Source organism: Diadema antillarum, unplaced genomic scaffold, assembly GCF_040938485.1.
Source record: "Diadema antillarum isolate AM-2024a unplaced genomic scaffold, OU_Dant_1.0 seq00000536_RagTag, whole genome shotgun sequence".
Taxonomy (NCBI): domain Eukaryota; kingdom Metazoa; phylum Echinodermata; class Echinoidea; order Diadematoida; family Diadematidae; genus Diadema; species Diadema antillarum.
In genome coordinates, this window is record NW_027271485.1 from 632734 (window position 1) to 654162 (window position 21429).

A 21429-nucleotide genomic window follows, 5' to 3' on the forward strand; every position below is an offset into this window, starting at 1 on the left:
ATAATTGGCTTTTAGCTTCACACAACCACACAACTTTAAAAGTACTATCAAATTTCAGCAATTCCCCAGACCCCCCCCCCCCCCCCCCCAAAAAAAAAAGAGGACATAAAAAGTTTTTGGCAGAACATGAACCACATGCCATCCTGGTTAAATGACCAATTTAATGAAAAGGTTCCCATCCCCCCCCCCCCCCCCAAAAAAAAAAAAAAATGCAAAAGCAATGCTATAATCTTAATGACATGCTGTTCACGTATTACATAATCCTGGAAAATTATGTCTTTCATAAAAGATTTACTCTTCCATTTCACAAAACCTTTACAAAACTTAGACCAAAAAAAAAAAAGTGTTGTGTGTACTATCATTCTACAGTATCTTTGTCTTCATACTTCTTTTTTCATCTCCACATTAAATCTAACCTTCTTCATCTGCCCATCCATAAAGAGTGAAGTGTGGCAAATACTAAATACAAGCAGAAACAGCATTGAACTGTGCGATATCCAGAACAGGTCATGTGACCAGTCATATGATGAATCACATGACGTCTTATCCCCTAGTGACCACAGGATGGCTTAACTTACTCACAAGATGTAACAAAAAGTATCGATATTGTGCTCTTCTCTCTTTATGGTTTGGTCTATCTGCTGCTACTTCCCACTGATATATAAAAAAAAAGGAAAACTCCCCCAAAACAGTATGATACATTGTCCATCGTTATGTACAGGTGCATTTCATAACAACAGAAAACGGTGACACCGCTATTCAGTGAGATCGTACAGTTGCCGCAATCCGTCGGACACACAGCACACACGCTTTCATCAATCAAACATCAACAAGTATTTCCCTAATGAATAAATATCCTATAATTTCATACAGCGCCATGAATCATTATGCCTATGTTGTTATTTTTCTGTATTATTATCCTCGTACAAAAAAACAAAGAAGACTAAGCACAATTTCACTGATTCCGTTCAAACATCAGGATAACTTCCTCATGATTAATAGTTTTCTCTTTTTATTTTCAGGTCCTTGGGACCGAGTAAGAAAATGTTGCCATGTGAGTCAGGATGAAGAGACATCATCAGCGACAAGATGATGGAGGAGGAGGAGGAGGAGGAGAATAGGAGTGGACCTCCAATGATGTGTGAGAATGGATGCAAGTAAAAGCTAGCACTCCTCATGTCGCAATGATGATGGTCCTCCTAGCCCCGCCCAGCAGCCCCGCCCGGCAACGGGAACACATCATATCTCCTCCACGTAGTTAGCGGGGTAGAGTCCCTCCGTCTCCCCGGCGCGCCCCTTGCACCATCCTTGCTCATCCTCGTCCTCCAGCTTTACGAAGACGTCACCTAGGCAACGAGGCAGGCATCATGCATCACATTAGTATTAATACACTCAGAATACGAAAGTACAGGCATTATTACTATTAATGTATACACAACGTATGCACATTTATGATGACATCTTCAGTCTTCAATACACAGACCTACACTCTCTCGACTCACAAACAAATTTGTAATTTTGTTCATGAATGGGGAGTTTTCCCAAACTAAAATGCAGATTCAGCGATTGTAGAAAAACAAATATATTGAAACACATTAGCAAAAATTAGATGAAACATCAGACAATCCCTTAAAAGTGATCAAAGTTCAGAGTTCTGGTTCATTCCATTTACTGCCTTCTCTACAAAGGCTCAATAGCATTGGGAATTACCCCCAACTAATCTGTGGATTCAGTGCATGTAGAAAAAACAAACACCACCAACAACAATAGATAATGAAACACATTAGTGAAAATTAGAAAGATCAGATAATCCATTCAACAATTTTCATTTACAAAATTTACGCCGGAAGTAGCATTTTGTAACAAAATGTACAATACAGGTAAAAAAATCAAGGTCAAAGGTCAAAGAAGTCAAAGGTCAAAATTCTGTGTAGAAGTGTTGAAGCCCTCACCTAGTGCCATCACATAAAGCAAACGGAATCGAAATCGGGTAAGAAATGGCGAAGGAGTAGCATTTTGTAGCAAAATGTACAATACAGGTCAAAAAATCAAGGTCAAAGGTCAAAGAAGTCAAAGGTCAAAATTCTGTGTAGAAGTGTTGAAGCCTCACCTAGTGCCATCACATAAAGCAAACGGAATCGAAATCGGGTTAGAAATGGCGAAGGAGTAGCATTTTGTAGCAAAATGTACAATATAGGTCAAAAAATCAAGGTCAAAGGTCAAAGAAGTCAAAGGTCAAAATTCTGTGTAGAAGTTTTGAAGCCCTCACCTAGTGCCATCACATAAAGCAAACGGAATCGAAATCAGGTTAGGAATGGCGAAGGAGTAGCATTTTGTAGCCAAATGTACAATACAGGTCAAAAATCAAGGTCAAAGGTCAAAGAAGTCAAAGGTCAAAATTCTGTGTAGAAGTTTTGAAGCCCTCACCTAGTGCCATCACATAAAGCAAATGGAATCGAAATCGGGTTAGAAATGGTGAAGGAGTAGCATTTTGTAGCAAAATGTACAATATAGGTCAAAGGTCAAGGTCAAAGGTCACGACTGAAATTCTGTGTAGAAGTTTCAAAGCTCCCATGTAGTGCTATCATATAAAGCAAACAGAATCAAAATTGGCTCATAAATGACAGAGAAGTAGCAAATTGAACATTTTGATCGCACACTTACGCACACATGGACGGACACACGGACGGACGGACGGACACACAGACACACACACGTACGGAGCCCGTTTCATAGTCCCCTGCTCGAACTCGTTCGGCGGGGACAATAACATAACAATTTCATACGTCACCTTCTCTATGCAGGCTAAGTGGAATTGATGCTTTGATTTTGAATACTTAATTGTGCATAGTGAGTAGCCAATATTCACAGATAATCTGATAATTTGGTAATTTGGTCATAGCAGTTGTTCTAGTGTCTTCAATGCCTTTATTCCCTCCTCCAATTTTTTATTCTTTTGTTCCATGTAGAATGCAGAGGAAGTCAGTGGGCTTCAACTCAATGGAAACTTCAAAGTCCCCCTTTTTTTTTTAATAAAGAAGTAACATTCTTCAGAGGTTTGACATTCTAAGACTTTCATAGTTAGATGGGTATGAAAACAATTCTAATCAATACAAAAGCGTGTGAATCTCAAATGAGAATCCTCTCCTTCAGAATTGAACCAAAGCCTAAAATAGAAAAAAAAAAACAATCTGAAATGGTAACTTCAAATGTTGATAATATCTTACTATATTGATAAATTTCATTGTCAAAACAAAGCTGTAAAGTTTGCCAATCCCCCCTTCAATCTCACCCCCACCCCCCCATAAAACTTTTGTGTTTAAAGCCCCTCTCCATTTTACCTTGTTTGAAGGTCAGCTCATCCTCCTCCACGCCTTCATAGTCGTATAGCGCCCTCACTTGTACGCCTTCCTTCCCCAAGTCGTCCATGTCATCGTCATCGTCAAACGGAGTGACCGCCGAGTCCTGGTTGCCTCTGAATGGGACAAAGCAGGCTAATTGTTTGTTTCGAATACCATCGCAAAACTAATGAGCTCTACATGCGGAAAAAAAAAAAAATTAAGATGTCTTCTCTAAACCTCTATACCTTACTCACTATTAAAGCCCAACATGCCCACCTCGATAACTTGCTAAAGGATGATCTAGCAACTAATCATTTCATCCAGAAACGAGCATTCGCATTTGTCCATTTAAACACTCACAAATGCACTGCGATGGATGGCATCGAGTCTTCAAATTTGTAATACATGCAATACTCTTATCAGATATTGCTGCTTAGATTCTTATCAAAGGGCTTATCCCATTTTAACAAGGGAAAGGCGAAACTAGATGATATGGATAAGTGAGTCACAAACACCCATACTCAAGAAAAGATATTGGTGTGCCATTTCCTCTGTGTTTGAAAAGGGCAATTGTAATTCTTTTCATCAAAAGTAATCACAGCGCCCTCTCTTGTTGAGAACTGCGTCTATTCACTGCTGGAAGGGTGTAACTTCATGCCCCAGTCAATAAGTTATTTCATTTATTACTCAAGTCAGGGTTTGGGGGAATCTTTCCAAGTTTTGTTTTCATTGTCATTTGTTTTTTAAAGATGATGAAAACAGGGAACATTTGCTGCACAAGAAATGGTAATGGCCTGGGTCTGGCTATTTCAAATGAGGCACCAGATTTCAAGCAGTGATAAAGGTATTGAATAGTTGGTGTAGCAATTCCATCATGACATTGTCTCAGTTAGGGACAATTTCAACAGCTTGGGATGAATTTGATGAGATGGCATACTTTTAACATTTAAACTTGAATGGGTGTAACTCATATCAAGCATCATCCTAAATGCAGAAGTTTAATTTAGTAGAAGAGTTCTGACGCATTTTTTTTTTTGAAAGTGCACCCTCACTATATCATTATAACGAAACACAGCAATTATTTGGACCACTCTGTTCTTGTAGTATGTGCTTAATGTTTATAAAGATCAAAACAATCTGTGCATTATAAAGGATTAGAGTAATATATGTTTCATTAACTCTCTCAGAACCGGCTATTTACGCACTGTACTTCTCACCAGAACTGCCATGTTATACGTAAATTGGTGTGTCATTGTAGCTTTCATTTTACTTGCTCTTTCTCATTACAAAGGCATGGAACTGAAACACTTTTTTGCAGTGAGTTCGTCCATTCATAGTTGCAGTGATTCAAAAAAATGATGAGGCCTTTCTTGCAGATTTTTTTGAACTATAAATAGCAGATTGGTTGTTAATACAGCTTTTTACCTCCCTTTGATTGTAAAAAAGCATCTGCTACAGTAAATTTCTCTGAGAAAACAAGCAACTTTGGGAGTCAATTTGCAAGACAAAAAGTCAATGTAAACCCCTACGATGATACATACATGTGTGTATATGTGCTTGTAGAGAATTCTCATGCTCCATTTCAATGGCAAATTTTCATCACCAGGTGGCAGCAAACTCGGCTAAAATCTCTGGCCAGAGTGACATACACCTTTCTTCTGCACAGTCCTGAGAGAATCAATGTGCATGCAGGGAAGGTGTTTGTTTTAATAGTGGATTAGACCAAGCAATATACATTTTTCTGCAGAGTGCTTAAGTTGCAGAAGTTAAGTTAGAGGGGAATTACTACAAAGTACTACTATTACAAATCAATAGCACTTGCTGTACAAATGGTTGCAATGCTGTTCCGAACCTTGCGTGCTCATGATATATTGTACAAGTGTATATGCAAATATGACACAATTTTACTCATGCATGCAGTTATAGCTTTGTAGTTGTTAGCCAGCCATGATTACTAGTACAGCATACACTGCTAAAGCTACATTTACAATCAACACTCTTTAAAAAGCAGACAGAAAAAAAACCAAAACAAAACATGAGAAACATTACATAAGGCTTCAATACATATCATGAGGCAGAGTGTATTAAGTTAATTTGGTCCCCAAATTCACCACAGCACACTACCGCTATACAATTCAACATATCAACAGATTGCTAGTTAGTTTTGTGAATTCAGACGATGGTAATACATGGTGAATAAAGACATTTCCATTTAAATGCACGCTATACATATCATGCATGGACACCTACACAGTCATTCACACAAATCACACACCATCTACTAAGTACTTCAGTGGGTTCAAAAGCCAAGTGCATTGCAAGAGGTATTTTATGCTAGTGGTATTGGGGTGGGGTGGGGATAAAAAGGCAATGCATGGTGGGAAAAAAAATTCTCATGCAAACATGATCAGTCTCAGATGGACTTCGGTCAACACAAAGACGTCATACAGAGATGCATTGTGTACTACATTTATCGGTGCATTAAAATAACACATCATCTATGGTCAGCAAAAGGTTCATTATTGGTTTTATGATCTCAAAAACAATTGATCTAAACAATAAACATGCATATTATGACCCTTTGATCCATCAAGTCATGCTGTCCTTTCGCAGCCCCTGAAACATCAACAAGGTGTGTAGTGGACTGCATTGGTGTGCAGTCAATTTTAATAGTAGTGATGACGGCATCGCTAGTGGTTAGTATGACCAAGGTGGTCATACTGACCAAGCAGTGGAGTGCAATAAGTGACAAAGATATGCATTCATTATCAAAATGAAGAGTAGTGATACGGGTCCTCTTAGACCCGATTTACGAGCCCGGCCTTCATTTCACTGTAAACGCGCAAAAGGCCAACTGCGGTACCAAAATTGGCCGCACATGTGGCCAAGCTCTGGAGGTAGTCTCGGCCGCGGCTCGGCCGCGGCCGAACCCGGCCTTTTCTCACTGTAAACGCAAACTGGGCCAAATACGGTACCAAATTGCGACCGGCGCGCTCCCAATAATAGTCGTTTGTTTACAAGCAGATCGACACTACGACGAAATATTGAAAGGTTAGTTGTTAGAATTAGAAGCCCGGGCCGAGCCCAGCACTATAAACGGACAAAATTGCGGGGCCGAGTCACGCAATTGAGGCCGGGCTCGGCCTGCACTGTAAATGGGGTCTTACTCGACCAAAGTGAGGGGATTAGGAAGGTAGGTAGGGAACAGGGTTGCAACAGCTAAATAAAAAAGAAATAAATTAAGCAAGGGGCTTTGTTTTATAAACATTGCATAGTACAAAAAAAAAAACTTTCATGCGATTGAATAAATGATAAACAGATGAATAATGGAAGGAATGGATGAATAATCCATAGCAATGAATGAATGCAATACAAAATTGTACAAGAGGATATGTATATGTATAAAGGAAATATCTAAATGCCCAACAAATATCCAACTAAGTTAAAAATTTGAAGATGACGTTCACATCCATTGCTAATATTAGAATAGTCTGTAACATAATCAATGCTCTTTTTACTTGTTAGCTACAGGGATTCACAGAGATATGCTGGAGATTTTGGACATGTTCAAAATAGAAAAGTCAGCTCCAGTGTATCACTGCGAATCCCTATAAATTGTACAAAGGTAATATCACCTAAAGGGTAGAATTCAGAGGCTCCATCACTCCTACTTTGAGGCCATTTTCTAAAAAATCTCCCACTCCTCCACTTCAGTTTGAATTTCTCAAGCTTCAGCTGTGTGTCTCCCACTTGAGATATTTTTTCCCCGCTGAAAATGTAGCTTTCTCCCCCACCCAACTTTAGCTTTGTCACATGTGTTCAAGAGAAGGGTTAAGAGAGAGCATCCATAACCCCGAACCCTCAAGCTCACGCTTACGCGACCACGCTCTCAAGTTTGATAGGGGGTCCAGGCGGGAGAATCTCCAGTTTAAAGGACAAGTTCACCTTCATAAACATAAGGATTGAGAAAATGCAACAATATTAGTAGAACACATCAGTGAAAGTTTGAGGAAAATTGGACAATCGATGCAAAAGTTATGAATTTTTTAAATTTTTGTGTTGGAACCGCTGGATGAGGAGACTACTACAGCTTGTGAGCCATATGCGTACAACAGTATAAAGAAAATATAAAAGAAAATTCAACATATTTTCACTTTTTTCGCATAATAAAAGAGCAATTGACTTGGCTCTTTCTAAAGGCAGGGGGAATAATATTACCCATAACATTTATCGGTAACGAGTCAGGGGAATGTGTACTTTTTTCAAAAGATGAAATTTTGTGAAATTCTCTTTATATTTTCCTTATATTGTTGTACGCATGTGACATCTAAGTTATTCATACACTGCAGTAGTCTTCTCATCCAGCGGGTACTGCACAAAAACTTCAAAAATTCATAACTTTTGAACGGATTGTCTGATTTTCCTCAAACTTTCAATGATGTGTTCTACTAATATTGCTACATTCTCTCAATCCTTATGTTTATGAAGGTGAACTTGTCCTTTAACAGAGGCTAGGGGTTGGAGTCTCAGAGAATTATCATGTTGACTGGATACACACAGTTGACATTCTGTTCTGTGGTACTTGTTTGTTCAGAACCCTGTTCAGAATTCTGCAGTTTTTGCCTATCAAAACACCTGTCTCACAATGAATCTATTGCTTGAATTCTGGCCCCTATTATGTTAAATTTCACATGTTTTTCTTTTGTTTGCATGTTTTGAAGCGCATAAGAATAATCTCTTTTGCATCATCCATGGTAGATGGTACTGTAGCTTTATATAATGTACACTGGGTTTGCAATACAACTAAAAAATGAAAGAGGAGAAAATAAAGATGCTTTGTAACTTTTTGTAATCATTTGAAAACTATCTCAAAGCTTTGATTTTACACTTAATGGTGTATCTTTCTTCTTCTTCTTCTTTTTTTTTTAAAAAGACAGTTCACAATCACCATACCTTCTTCAACAAAACAACTGGACATATGATTGCAAGACTGCAAACAATCTCAGATTCATCTCAAAGTGTGACTCTCTATCTGATACACACACAATTGACAGACTTGTTCACATTTTCATTACACTTCAACAGATTTATCTCAAAGGGGAGTACAGCGGGAACTTTGTTTCTCTGCAATGTTGAGATGTACTTTCATGAACTGAATTGCACATCTCAGCAACCCTCCGAGGCCATCAATTTTTCTTTTTCTTTCTTTTTTTAAGGAGCAGATCAATGTCAAGCAGATCAACATCCTGCATTACTTAAAAATTCACTGACCAAATCAGATGCAGTTTTTAATCCAAGTCACTTGCAGAAGGCCTTGTTGCGACCTTACCATTTAAAAGGAAAAAAGAAAAATCTCATTTCAAAGTAATGTATTAGCTCAGTTACCATGGAAAACAAAAATGAGACGTTAAAGAAACTGCAAACCAGAAGGAATAATCATCGCAGAGTGTGGTACGCTGGATTTGGCTCAAACAGAAAGAATAGCAGACACTGTACAAATTGAAGGCTTAGTGACTGGCCATCTACAAATGGCTGACATAACTACAAGTCTGGTTGTTTAAATGGATTGAGTTTTGTCTGCTGAAGAATGCATGGCTCAAATGTTTAAAGGACAAGTCCAACTTCATAATTCATACATATATGTGGATTGAGTGAATGCAGCAATATTAGTAGAATACCACAGTGAAAGTTTGGGGAAAATCTGACAATCCGTTCAAAAGTAATGAATTTTTAAAGTATCTGCGCAGTCACTGCTGGATGAAAAGACTACTACGATGTATGATGTCACATGTGTAGAATGATATAACGAAAATATTAAGAGAATTTTACAAAATTGTATTTTCGAAAAAAAAGTGCACATTTGCTTGACTTGTCACTGACGTATGTTAAGGGTAATATTATTCCCCCCTGCCTTCTGAAAGAGGCAAGTCAAGTGTTCTTTTATTACGTAAGAAGAGTGAAAATATGTCAATTTTTCTTTATATTTTCTTTAAATTGTTGCACAAATGTGACATCACAAGCTGTAGTAGTCTTCTCATCCAGCAGTGACTGAGCAGAAACTAAAAAAACCCAAAACATGGACTTTCGAACGGATTGTCCGTTTTTCCTCAAACGCTCACTGATACATTGTATGTTCTTACCAATATTATTGCTGCATTCACTCAATCCACATGTCTATGAAGGTGGACTTGTCCTTTAACCCTAAAAAGGCCGGGGGGGGGGGGGGGGGGGTTGGATCACCCCCCCCCCCAACATTTTTCGCGACTACTCCACCGCGCAAAAATTTTAGACCGCGCCGTTCGCTGACTTTTTACTTTCAAGTCTCGTGCATCTTTTGACACCATTAAAGCGAAAATCGCACATACCGTTACGACGCTGCATAACGTTTTATACATGCCTGTCAGACCGAAAATGGCTCAAAAACGTGATTTTGTGTATAAAGTCTATGCAAATGGAGTTTTCTCTTCTTATTCATAAAGATATGATTATTTTCACTTTCATAGGCTGAAACTAATTAATTTTAGCATAATTATGCTTGAAATAGGTTCTGTCATAAATTTTGCGGAAAAAAAATGATGAAACAAAAGGTCGAAAAAACAGGGAAATACATAAGAAATTCATAAAACAATAAAATACATAAGAAATTGATTTGGATACCAAATTTTTTTTCCAAGTACATTGTTAGGAATGCTACAAAGAATGTTTTCACCAAAAATTATGATTCTGGGAGCTTTAATTTCTGATTTAGAGCAAAATGTATGATTTTATGCATATATTAGCATAATTAATTATTACGACAAAAATTTCCATTTCTTTTTGTATAGCTAGGTAGATTACGCCACAGGTAATGCACGTGCCAAATTTCATGGCGATTGCACGATCGACGGCCGAGATCTCAGGGGGGGAGGGGTTGAATCAACCCCTCCCCGGCCACAGAACACCCAAAAAAGCCCGGCCTGGTTAGGGTTAACAGCTGGAGTACATGCTGGCTGAAGAACTCTTGAGCATAATGAGAGAGGCTGTTCAGTTCACAACACCAATAGGCATTTTCACATCAGCCCGATAAAAATCCAAGCTCGAGATATTTTTCGCGACTGCGAATTAGTGCGCAATTTCATTTCTTATTCACATCAGCCCGAAGAGAATTAGCCCGAATTTTTTTCGAGCTAATTCGACAGCTGAGTATGTGCAAACAGCATCAGCAATGTGTGTGCCCTCTCAAAAATTCCTCATGTGCAGTTTGCCTCGATCAATCGGGTCACACACGCTAGGCATGATGGGATGCATTGTGCTAATTTCTCGAGTCATTTTCACATTATCAAATAGCGCGCTACTATCATGCTATTTCAGAAATTTCCCGAGTTGGACTCGAGAAATTTTCTCGATCAGAGCGATACAAATAGCACACTAATTTGTGGTCACATTATCAAATAGCGCGTCGCTATCGGGATAATTTCTCAAGTCAGAAAATAGCGCGCTATTTCGAAACATCGAGCTGATGTGAAAACGCCTATTGTGTAAAATTTCTACTTTCTTCTCACGGGTTAATATAAAAAATGTTATGTGCTATGTTAATATCTACAGGCCTCCACCATCATAACAGCATCAACACTCACACAGACTCAAACTAAATGCTGTATACTGCAGATTATGAATTAGTACGATAGTAAAAGCTAAGGTTTAAATTAATTCACACACAGCAAAACAGTTATCACTAGTTTAGATTGCACACAAACTACACCAGTTAGCCACAGAAACTATGTGAGATCGCTTTGCTAGTTTTCATTATCAGCAAATGAGAGGGTATAACATTTCGTGGCAATAAATGGCACAACTTTTTGTATGTTAAAGCATATTTGGGGAGAAGATAAATAGAGGGAATATTGACGTGGGGGGGGGGCATTTCATGAAGCGTTTTGGTCGGATATTTTTCTGACAAATTGTTACAAGCTACAGAAATCCTTGCATCTGATTGGCTGAGAGCAAATTTGTCCGACAACTTTGTCGGACAAAATGCTTCATGAAATGCCCCCCAGATCTTCAGAGGACGTTCCACAAGTTACCCTGCAATAGATCCCCCCCCCCTTGCCTCCCAAGAAGAGAAAATGAATAAGTTCTTTCTAATAAACTAAAGGATGTATAACAACTTTTTCTTACACATCTTGCTACTGATATTCTGTAATATCATATGGGTCAGTCAAATACTGCTCACTGACTGGATAATTTCAATCATGTGATGGCAGACTATTTTTTTGTGTTGCTTGAAGGCTACTTTTTTATGTTGACCTACGGGTAGAACATTCTGAGGTGTTCTCCCATTGGGGAAACACTTTCCCCTAGACAAAGGGCAAACATTGTTAAAAGATACGACAAATACTTAAAACATAATCAGCAAGCATGGAAGTTTGACTCAGAAAAGCATTGAATATACCAGTAATCAAATCTGGTTTTGGTGGTAAAGCTGCACTTTTTTTTAAATAGATAATGGCTTCCATGGAAAATTTAAGTTGATGAAACATACTCCATAAATACTTTGATTATTCACCCACATACCATAACAGATGATGACAAAATGTTTTTTGAGTGAAATAGAAGCAGAATGCTCTAACCCAGTCTTTTGGAAAGTTGTATGTTCCTACATGTATGTGGCATTTTAAACCCTTCACAAGGAACATTCTGTGTATGATCCCTACCCCACTAGTCATCATCTACAAATATTAATATATATGACTGTCATGAAGCTAACAAGGTTGTGAAGTATATAAAAATAGTTATGACTTGGCTGTTTATTTGGGAAGTAGCTGTTATGAATATTTGTAGAATACTGACATTTTTCTTGTTTCATCACAAGAAAAAAACAACAACAATCATGTAACAGGTTCATTATTGGTCAAAATAAAGAATATTTATAGCTTGCCAAAACATATTGCCATCAAAACATTTGGTCTTCAAATCTTGAGTACCTCTCTTCCCAGCGTCATAGATAGATTTGTAACTTTAAAAAGTTTGTTGGCTGTGACATTACATGTAGATAACTTTTTTGAGGTTTTGAAAATGGAGTCTTTACCATGGAACAATATTTAAAATTTCCAGGGAGTGTCAGGAAGGATGATTGAAATGAAAAAAAAAAAGACGAGAAAAACTAAAAAAAATGACTGTACACAAGAGACTAAAGTACACGGCTGCAGCACTGCAGATCCCATTCGTTTGCTAAAATTCCCATCTTTCGGTTTCTACAAAACCCCTGTGCAAAGACTAGCATGGCCATCAGCAAAGAAGGATGCCCTTTGAGATATGCCCGATGGAGACGAGAAAGCCTCAACTCCGTATAGACTCATGCAGTGCATGAACACCCATCTGCATATCAAACTGCATTACCACATGAGGTCCTTTGCTAAAGAATAACAACACCCAAAACCCCAAACAACAAAAACAAAAAAGAAGTTGCTGGAATGGCTGCATACACCAATTGCCCCTACACCTGTGGGCTGTCTAGTTTGAAACTAATCTATGTTCCCTTTGTGCAAAAAACCAAACTCTATTCCCCATGTGCACATAGCCAAAAGTAATTGTCTAACCCCTGCATTCATATCCACCAACGCATTGGACTGCGGCTCAATATAAGCATTATTTTCGTCCACAAATGACTGTGAAATTCCTCTGAAGATCTCCGGTGACTTACCCAAAGTCGTAATCTGAATGCTGATAGTAGCCCGGATATGCCTGAGAGCTATTAAAGGGGAAGGGCGACGCAACGAACACGCAGACACACCAACAGACAGACAGACATACCATTAACACACAATTTAACATGCCCCGCCCCCACCAAAACAAAAAGAAAGAGAGAAACCACAGAGGTGTACAAGATACACAACGACAGGTGCAAGAAGATTGTAAGGGATATGGGGGAGGAAGGATAATGAAAATAAAAGAAAAAACAACAAAACAAACAAGAGAGACATTATTAAAGATGCACACAGTGTCACAACCAAGAAAATGTAAAAAAAAAAATACACCCGAAGGATCAATGGAAATATGTTGGAGTAAAACAGAGTGAAGACATAGAAAGTATAAGCACATCAGTAGATATGGACAGACAGATAGACAGACAGACAGAAAAACACACCCATACAGACAGGAATTTAGAAATGGAGAGAAAGAAGAGTACAAGTCATCCCCACAGACAAAGAAACACACACACATACACACAAACAAACACACAGGAATGGAGTAACACACATTAACATTCAATATGACCAGCCACCAATACACAGTGACAATCACCAAGAAGAGAAAAACAAAATGGGGATGGGGGAAAAAACATTTACACATAAAGTCAGATCCAATATGTTATACTATTTGTATACATGTATGCACATTAACTTGCCCAAGTCATACCTACTAAAAATGAGTTAAACTGCTACCCGAAATCCAAGTTACAGTGTTGTTTTTGTTTTGTTTTGTTTTGTTTGCCTGGCTGATAATTCAAAAAGTGAATTAATGTTTCCATCTCATGCATATTCATGTGTTCAGAGTGCTGTGTGCAAAACAAAACATAGTAATTATCTTACTGTAAACTTTGCAACTTGAAAGTACATATTCACACAAGGACATGGTATTCATTCATGTAATTGATACAGAACAGAAATATGGTGCTTCTCAAGGTGAATCTAATTGTTACTGATCATTGTATAGACATGATAAAATCATATGCAGAACAAAAATAATTAATAATCATGAAATATGTTTTGAGGCAGCATGCAAACCTGATGCTTTTTTGCTGATTTGAATGCAAGAACTTTTTTTTGTTCAGTTTTTTTTTTTTGCTTTCTGCACATTAGCCTTTAAACAAGGCGACTCGCTCTGCGTGCCCCCGTATAGCGCGTTTACCCCACAAACCTGTTGGCCGGCGAGTGGAGCGAGCCGCCTTTATCCACTCGTTCAGGGATGTGTACTTTTGTCGTTGTTGTTGCTTTATATTCGTTGATAAATTTGCGTACAAATTTGACGCAGAAAATACACACGGCACCAAGGCAAGCCTCGTTAATATTAAGTAACTATTCTTATTCTATCGAGTACTTAATATTAACGAGGCTTGCCTTGGTGCCGTGTGTATTTTCTGCGTCAAATTTGTACGCAAATTTGTCAAAGAATATAAAGCAACAACAACGACAAAAGTACACATCCCTGAACGAGTGGATAAAGGCGGCTCGCTCCACTTGCCGGCCAACAGGTTTGTGGGGTAAACGCGCTATACGGGGGCACGCAGAGCGAGTCGCCTTGTTTAAAGGCTATCTGCACATTGGTGTGAAGGTGAATATTTTTCATGAGGGTCACGATTATTCATGAGGTAAATATCTTCATGGTCATGAATATTCATCAGGTCAATATTTCCTTGATAACCATGAATATTCATCAGATAGTGAACATCAATGAAATGACATGAGCTTTTTAATACGGTGGAAACAATTATTCATACATGATTGACATCAAAAGCATATGATCTGCATTATATACCCACATATATAACGCCAAGCAGATGATCAGAAAATTAAAAGAAAAAAAAAACAGAATGTAAAGCATACCTTTTACCTTTTTGTCAAAAATGTACATTATGTATAGAAATGGTGCAATTTTTTTAAATTTCAAAGCATTCCCCTCTGATTGCAAGCAATGATAGATATACCTTGTACATGATATTTACTGCTCAGAGCTATAAAATATATCCCATCACATAAAATGAAGAACAGAAATGAACATATATGGTAAAGGTGTATGAATATGACACAAACCCAGCTTCAATACATTTTCCATCAATCAGAAACATACATGTGAAATATTCATAGCTATTGCGACATGATAAAGTAGTTTCCTTTTAACCCAAAAGCACCATGGAATGCACAATGAACATGTATAAAACAAAAATATACAACATACATCGTATTGATATATATTTACATATATCTAAATCTATGAGATGGAAAAGAAAAGTGAAAATGAGGGATGAGAGGGAGAAACTTAAAAGACTGTCAGCTGAAAAAAAAAAAAATTCATCCTGATGAAGAATGTTCATACAAGTGTAAAATCAGCCAAACTAAATGCTTTGCAAAAATCTGTAATTCCTTCCTTGATCAATTTCATCCCCGCCTGTTCATCAGGACTTGAATAGGCGGGCTACAAATCGCAATGTTGACCAGCGGCTAGGGGAAGGATATCAGCACAGAGCCAAATTCCCAAACAAAATCTGGCCTTTCAGAGTGCTGAAGTCAAGTTGCCATGCAATATATGTAGTAGGACAGGAAGGCAATATTTTATCATATTGCATGGGTTTCATCTGGGCCTGACCGATGAGAGGAATTCCCCTCTCGTGCCACCAGAAGAAAAAAAAAATCACTCCACTGAACTTTACTGGACATAACTCACTGCCCACAGACTGACCACTGATGGAGTGTGTCCATCATCGACAACTTCAGCAGATGAGCTTTGGTCAAGCGTGAGCATGGGTGCCGACATATTGACCTGATTTTAAATTGCACGAGAGTATACACTAAGCCTGTGATACATGATAGACCCTTCCCAAGAAAAGTTACATGTTGGCATTGCTATTTTTTTTTTAATCTGCCATGCATATTAGATATATTCATGGACATAACTTATATCAAGTGCAACTAAACATCTAAAATGCAAATAACAGGGCTGCTAGCCATTGGCAATACACACTCATTTTGAAGGCAAAAATTATTTCTTGGTTAAGCAATGGGAAATATTGCACACATCAAGCAAAATAAACTAAATCAAGCTAGTTCATTTTCTTTGGTGAAAAAACAGAGTTTATAAAAAAACCCCACAATTTTCTTGTTTTCGATGAACAAAATTTAAAAAGAGCTCTTAAATAAGAAGCAAAGCAAATAGGGAGTGAGGAAACAAAAAAAAAAAGATTTGTTTCTTTTAGACGAAATAGATGAATGCTTCATAAATGGATGATAACTTTTTACTCTGTTGAGGAATGAACAGAACAGTCCGCATGGCAAGTTAAAAGGGTCGGGGCAGTTAGTCTCGGCTCAAGACAAGGTCAGTCATTTTTCTGAGAGTTAAGCCATGAGGCAGTTAGTCATCATTCATGTGGACACGGAGACTGCCAAGACATTTATCATCTTGCCGAATGCAGTTAGACTGTGAGTGATCCAATGCAAGGATGCATGGAAACTGAAATCGAGGGTGTGGCAAAAACATAAAAGCGTGCATAATTTTTCTCTTGCTTTCTCTCTCTCTCTCTATCTGTCCATCTAGTATATTTCTATATTAATGTATCTCTCTTTCTCTCTCTCTCTCACACACACAATTTGAACTCTATGGGCTGTGGGTTGAAACGGGCATGGCAAATCAACTACAGTGTAGCCATTGCTGGGGTGTCTTGCAAAATGCAGAATGACTTTCAGCCTGTGGCAAACTTGAGGTGAGTCGGGCATGAAATCAAGTTTTCTTCTTCTGAACATGCAAATTATTAACTTCTAATAAAAAGAAATGTATTAAAAGCAAAAAAATAAAAGAAAGAAGTCGTGCTAATATAAAGGGGGAGGGGGGAACAGAATTTTGAGGAGCGGTGTTCGCTAGTGTCGCCCTACTGAGATGACACGGTGCCATGGAAACCGCCTCCACACTCACCGATTCAAGGATGCAGAGGACCAGGATTGACCTCTATCTATGGGGTGGAGGTGGGATGGTAGGGAACCGTTCCTGCGTGGGGCTGGGGTGGGTTTGCGAGATTGGGACACACCCTCATCACTAACCACAGTCAATGTATCGGGAGGTGGTGTGGGTGGGGGAAGGGGGAGGAGGAGGAGGGGAGAAGAAGGAGGGTTAGGGAAAGTGATGATTACCATGGCAACGGGAATGAGAGGATGATGAAGAGAGGAAGATGAGATGATGTAACTCTTAACATGGTGCCCGATTTTAACATTTAGTGAAACAAGAGACTGGGGATAGATACAGATACCGATGATATTCAATGCAAATCTGTGATTTAGCCACATTACGACGAGGTCAAAGGTTAGACTACAAGAACTCGGACAGACAATACAATGTAGATACAGAACCATAACTGGATAAAAAAAGGGAAGAACATCTTGAAAAAAAAAGAGAGAGAGATTGAGTCAGAGCTGCAAGTCACAATAAATGTTAATGAGTAACACTAGTTAGGGTCAAAAGGTTTAGTACAAATGCAGCTGTCCTTCTTGACATAAACAAAACCATAATACTTATTCGAGAAGCTGCAGTCTGCTTTAACTTGAAGATGTGAAGTATGATTTAGATACACCATGGAGGACTTCCAGATCAGACTGTCGACCTTTACATCTCTCATGAATTTTTCATCATTATTCACATTACATTAGGACCGTCAATATGCTACTAGAAGTTATTGCGGTGAAAAAAAGAAGAAGTATATAAATAGAGAGGCATAACACACATAAGAGACTTAATCTCTACAGCATGTTAGTTTAATACATTCAATTTTGGACCATCTTTTTCTTTTCTTTTTGCAACCAGCAGTGGTTACTATGGTGATGTTATCCTCGGATACATTCCATAATTCCCTCCACCCTTTATGAAATGAGAACTCGTATAGAGACAGTAATCTGTAATTCCCTCTGCCCTTTATGAAATAAGAACCCGCACAGAGGTATTAAGCGAAAGCCATCATTTTACAATTGCTAGCACGTACAGGTATAATACTCTTACTCTCAGAAAACATCCTACTGGAACACATGAAATTCTAATGTGACATTTCATAGTCATTAATATTCTCTGTGTGTATACGTGTGTGCTTGTGTACATTGTATATGTGTGTGTGTGACTTGAAAACAGAGTCAAGCAAAAGGCACTGTCCAAACTTGAGCTGTATGGTCCAACATGCTACTGGAGTTTCTATTAAACCATTGTCTTCAAAAAAAAAAAAGAAAAAAGGTGTGTATATATGATATGGCAAAACAATTAAACATTTCTCTTCTCCCCAAGGGATCTAAAGAAGAGCCTCAGTCACATATTCTCAAAATGAGTATGACTTCAACTCAAAGTTAGCGATGATTGAATCTTCCTATCTTAATTTTTTTCTATCAAATACTATCATTAGTAACATCACAAGTAAAAAAAATATTAATTTCACATTAGCAAAAAATAAAAGGAAAGGAAAGAAAGAAAGAAAGAAAGATCATACACATAACCAAGTTGAAAGACCCTGCACATTTATCTGTCTTCTTTGGCAATGTTTATCTTTGAAGTGTCAATATGCAAGCTTTCCTTTGATGGACCACTTCAAGAAACAAACTTTAATTAGTACTTACAAATTCTTGTTCAATCTGAATATACTGAAAACTGGCCATAATGAAGGGTTGGAATTCCAGTTCCCCCTCCCCCTTATTTTTAATCTCCCTGTGTATGACGAAGTTGATCCAGTAATGCAATGAATAGTAGTAAATGGCTGGTTAGTTGATAAATATGTACATTGAGCATTCAAAAGTCAATACCATTCATATTGCATGTAAGATGGATACTGTACACACATCAGCTGAAATCTTTATGGCTCAGCATGCTAGATGTATATATGTCAATCAGCATGGAGAAATAATTGCTATGGGATTAAATGAAATTTTTAAAAAGAATATATGATCAATGGCTCAAATTCCAAAACCTGAGTTTGACCTGATGCTGTGTATAAAGCCAAGTTTCAGCACAAAAAGGAGTTTGAGTTCATCTCTAAAAACAAATCTAGCAATATAAATCAATGTACAGATATTTCAATGCAAGGATGCTTACTTTTACAAACGATTCTGCACACTAAGTCTATCAAAATTGTATTTCACTTTCCATTTTTATCATACATCTCTGGCATCAAACTGTGTGCTGATAGAGCATTCCATACACAAAATGAGCTCTAATAATTGTCTTTTAACCACAGCATCAGGTCCAGACTCTACTTTGGTAGAACATGAGCCATATATTTTCACTGTTTTCCGTACTCTGGGTTGCTTTCGGTTGCCGGCAGGAGGTCGGGGCTGATTAAGATTTGTTTCGTTTTTGTTTAGGACGACGGGGAAGAACAAGAGAAAACACAGACGTATGTTTAGTGAGGTATGATGCAACAACATATGAATACAATACCGTACAAAAACAAAACAAAACACACAAGCAATTAACGACAGGAATATGTATATGGGGATTGGTGTGAGAAAGAGATTGACACAATACGGGATTCAGAAGGAAGAATCCAACAAAATGAATTATCACAATGAGATGATGTGCACACAAGAACGACAACAAAAAAGTCAAAGTCCCTATAAAGATATATAATAACAAGTATTTAAACTGGAAGCTAAATGAGGATAGTCTTGTGCCTATGTGAAAGAATGATCTCAACAACATTCAGATTACCAGTTGCATACTAGTACCTCTTTCTTATCTGCAAATTCATTGCTTTTAAATAATCCCTCATTTTTTCTTTTTTTTTATTATTATTATCATTATCATTATTATCATTATCATTATTATTATTATTATTATTATTATTATTATTATTATTATTATTATTATTATTATTATCATTATTATTATCATCATCATTATTATTATTATTATCATTATTATTATTATTATCATTATATGGGAAGCACATGAGAGACTACACCGTCAAGGAACAGGATTTTTCGCATCATCAACGTAGGATAGGTTGACAAATCATGCGATCAATCAGTGTCATCATCTATCACCTGACAGGAGCCGGAAATACTTTTATTATACAGAGTCAAGAGTCTTGAGTTTAGGTCTGGAAGCATTTCATATCTAATGGCTGTCTGTCATTGGCATGTTGTGCATTCCCTCTGTCAAAACTTAATTCATCATTACATGGTCACTCTTGTAGCTTGTCAGAAACTTCTGTGTCCATTTTTTTTTGCCCTTGAGTACAACATCACTTCTATCACACAGTGCAAACCTCCTAGAAATATTCCTTCATCAGACACTATTCTGCTCACTGTTCCAAAACACGCATACAACTTTAAATGGGGGGGGGGGGGAGGAATATATGCATTTGTATCAGTATCAAACAAGTCCTGGCTATGGTGAAGTTAGCTAACTAGCAATACGACACCAGATCTCTTGACTACTCTAAGTTAGTCCTGATCATATTCAACCCAAGACTCAGAGGTACAGGCTTTAAAAGCCGGAGTCGACTGACAGATTTCTAGGAAAAACTACTCAACAGTGTGAAATGGGTAGATTTTTGCAGTCAGTTGACTAACCAAGACAATAGCTGACTGTTTACGGGCTCAGAAAAGAGTCAAAGCCTGACCAAGTGGATGTTGAGACAGAAAGGAAAAGGGAGAGGTGAAGGTGTGACCGATTGTGCAGAGAACGACTAACACAGGGTTATGTGATTGTCAAGAAGACAAATTTGAGAAGAAACACAGGCAAGTACAATCAAGGCACCTAAGGAAGACATGTAAGTAAGGAACTGATGATGAAGACAGTCGATTAGGACAAGATAAGGAGTCACTTTTGCATAACCTAAATAGTCGTAGGGAAGTCCTGGCCATGATGTTAGTCACATTAAAAGAAACTAATCTTCAACTTTTGACTCCTCCTACTGGGTCAATACCAAAGCATCCCCTGGTCTGTAAAGCACTCATCTTGTTCAAATAGTCTACCTACAAAACTCTCCTCTGACCAATTAGCTGTATACAATGCAACAAGTTCAAGAGTCATGCAACTTGGAGGAAAAAGGGACATTGTTACATTGCTCTCATGATGGGGGAGGTTAGAGACTAGTAAAGATGAAGTACAAGTGTCAAGAGCAATTGCTGAAGGGTAGGGAGAAGGGTCATCACTGAGCAATGTGTCGGTTCAGAGTATTAAGAGGGGCGCAACTCCCCCACAACTTTGTCAAGAGTATCAACAACCTTATGATTCTGAACTGACATTGTGACACCGAACAGTCAAACAAATGACCAACATACATACTGGGTTAAGGACAGGTCAGTAAGGAACAGAATGATGGAAGAATCTGACATTAAGAAAAAATTCACGGGAAGATGGC

General features: G+C 38.0%; 1 protein-coding gene across 4 annotated transcripts in view; it reads right to left on the reverse strand.

Moving 5' to 3' along the window:
• Positions 1 to 208: 208 nt before the first annotated feature.
• The window catches only part of LOC139734644 (protein kinase C and casein kinase substrate in neurons protein 1-like), a 107985-nt gene continuing 86764 nt past the window's right edge, over positions 209 to 21429 (reverse strand). Inside the window, exons 8-10 of one of the 4 annotated variants that reach the window (XM_071645432.1) lie at positions 13024 to 13071; positions 3342 to 3475; positions 209 to 1346 (exon numbers count right to left, since the gene is read on the reverse strand). In XM_071645432.1, coding sequence (XP_071501533.1) covers positions 1240 to 1346; positions 3342 to 3475; positions 13024 to 13071 — 289 coding nt within the window. In that variant the 3' untranslated portion in view covers positions 209 to 1239. Of the gene's footprint in view, positions 1347 to 3341; positions 3476 to 13023; positions 13072 to 17006; positions 17127 to 19357; positions 19394 to 21429 lie in introns of all 4 variants that reach the window. The other 3 variants (XM_071645431.1, XM_071645433.1, XM_071645434.1) reach the window with 3 other exon arrangements.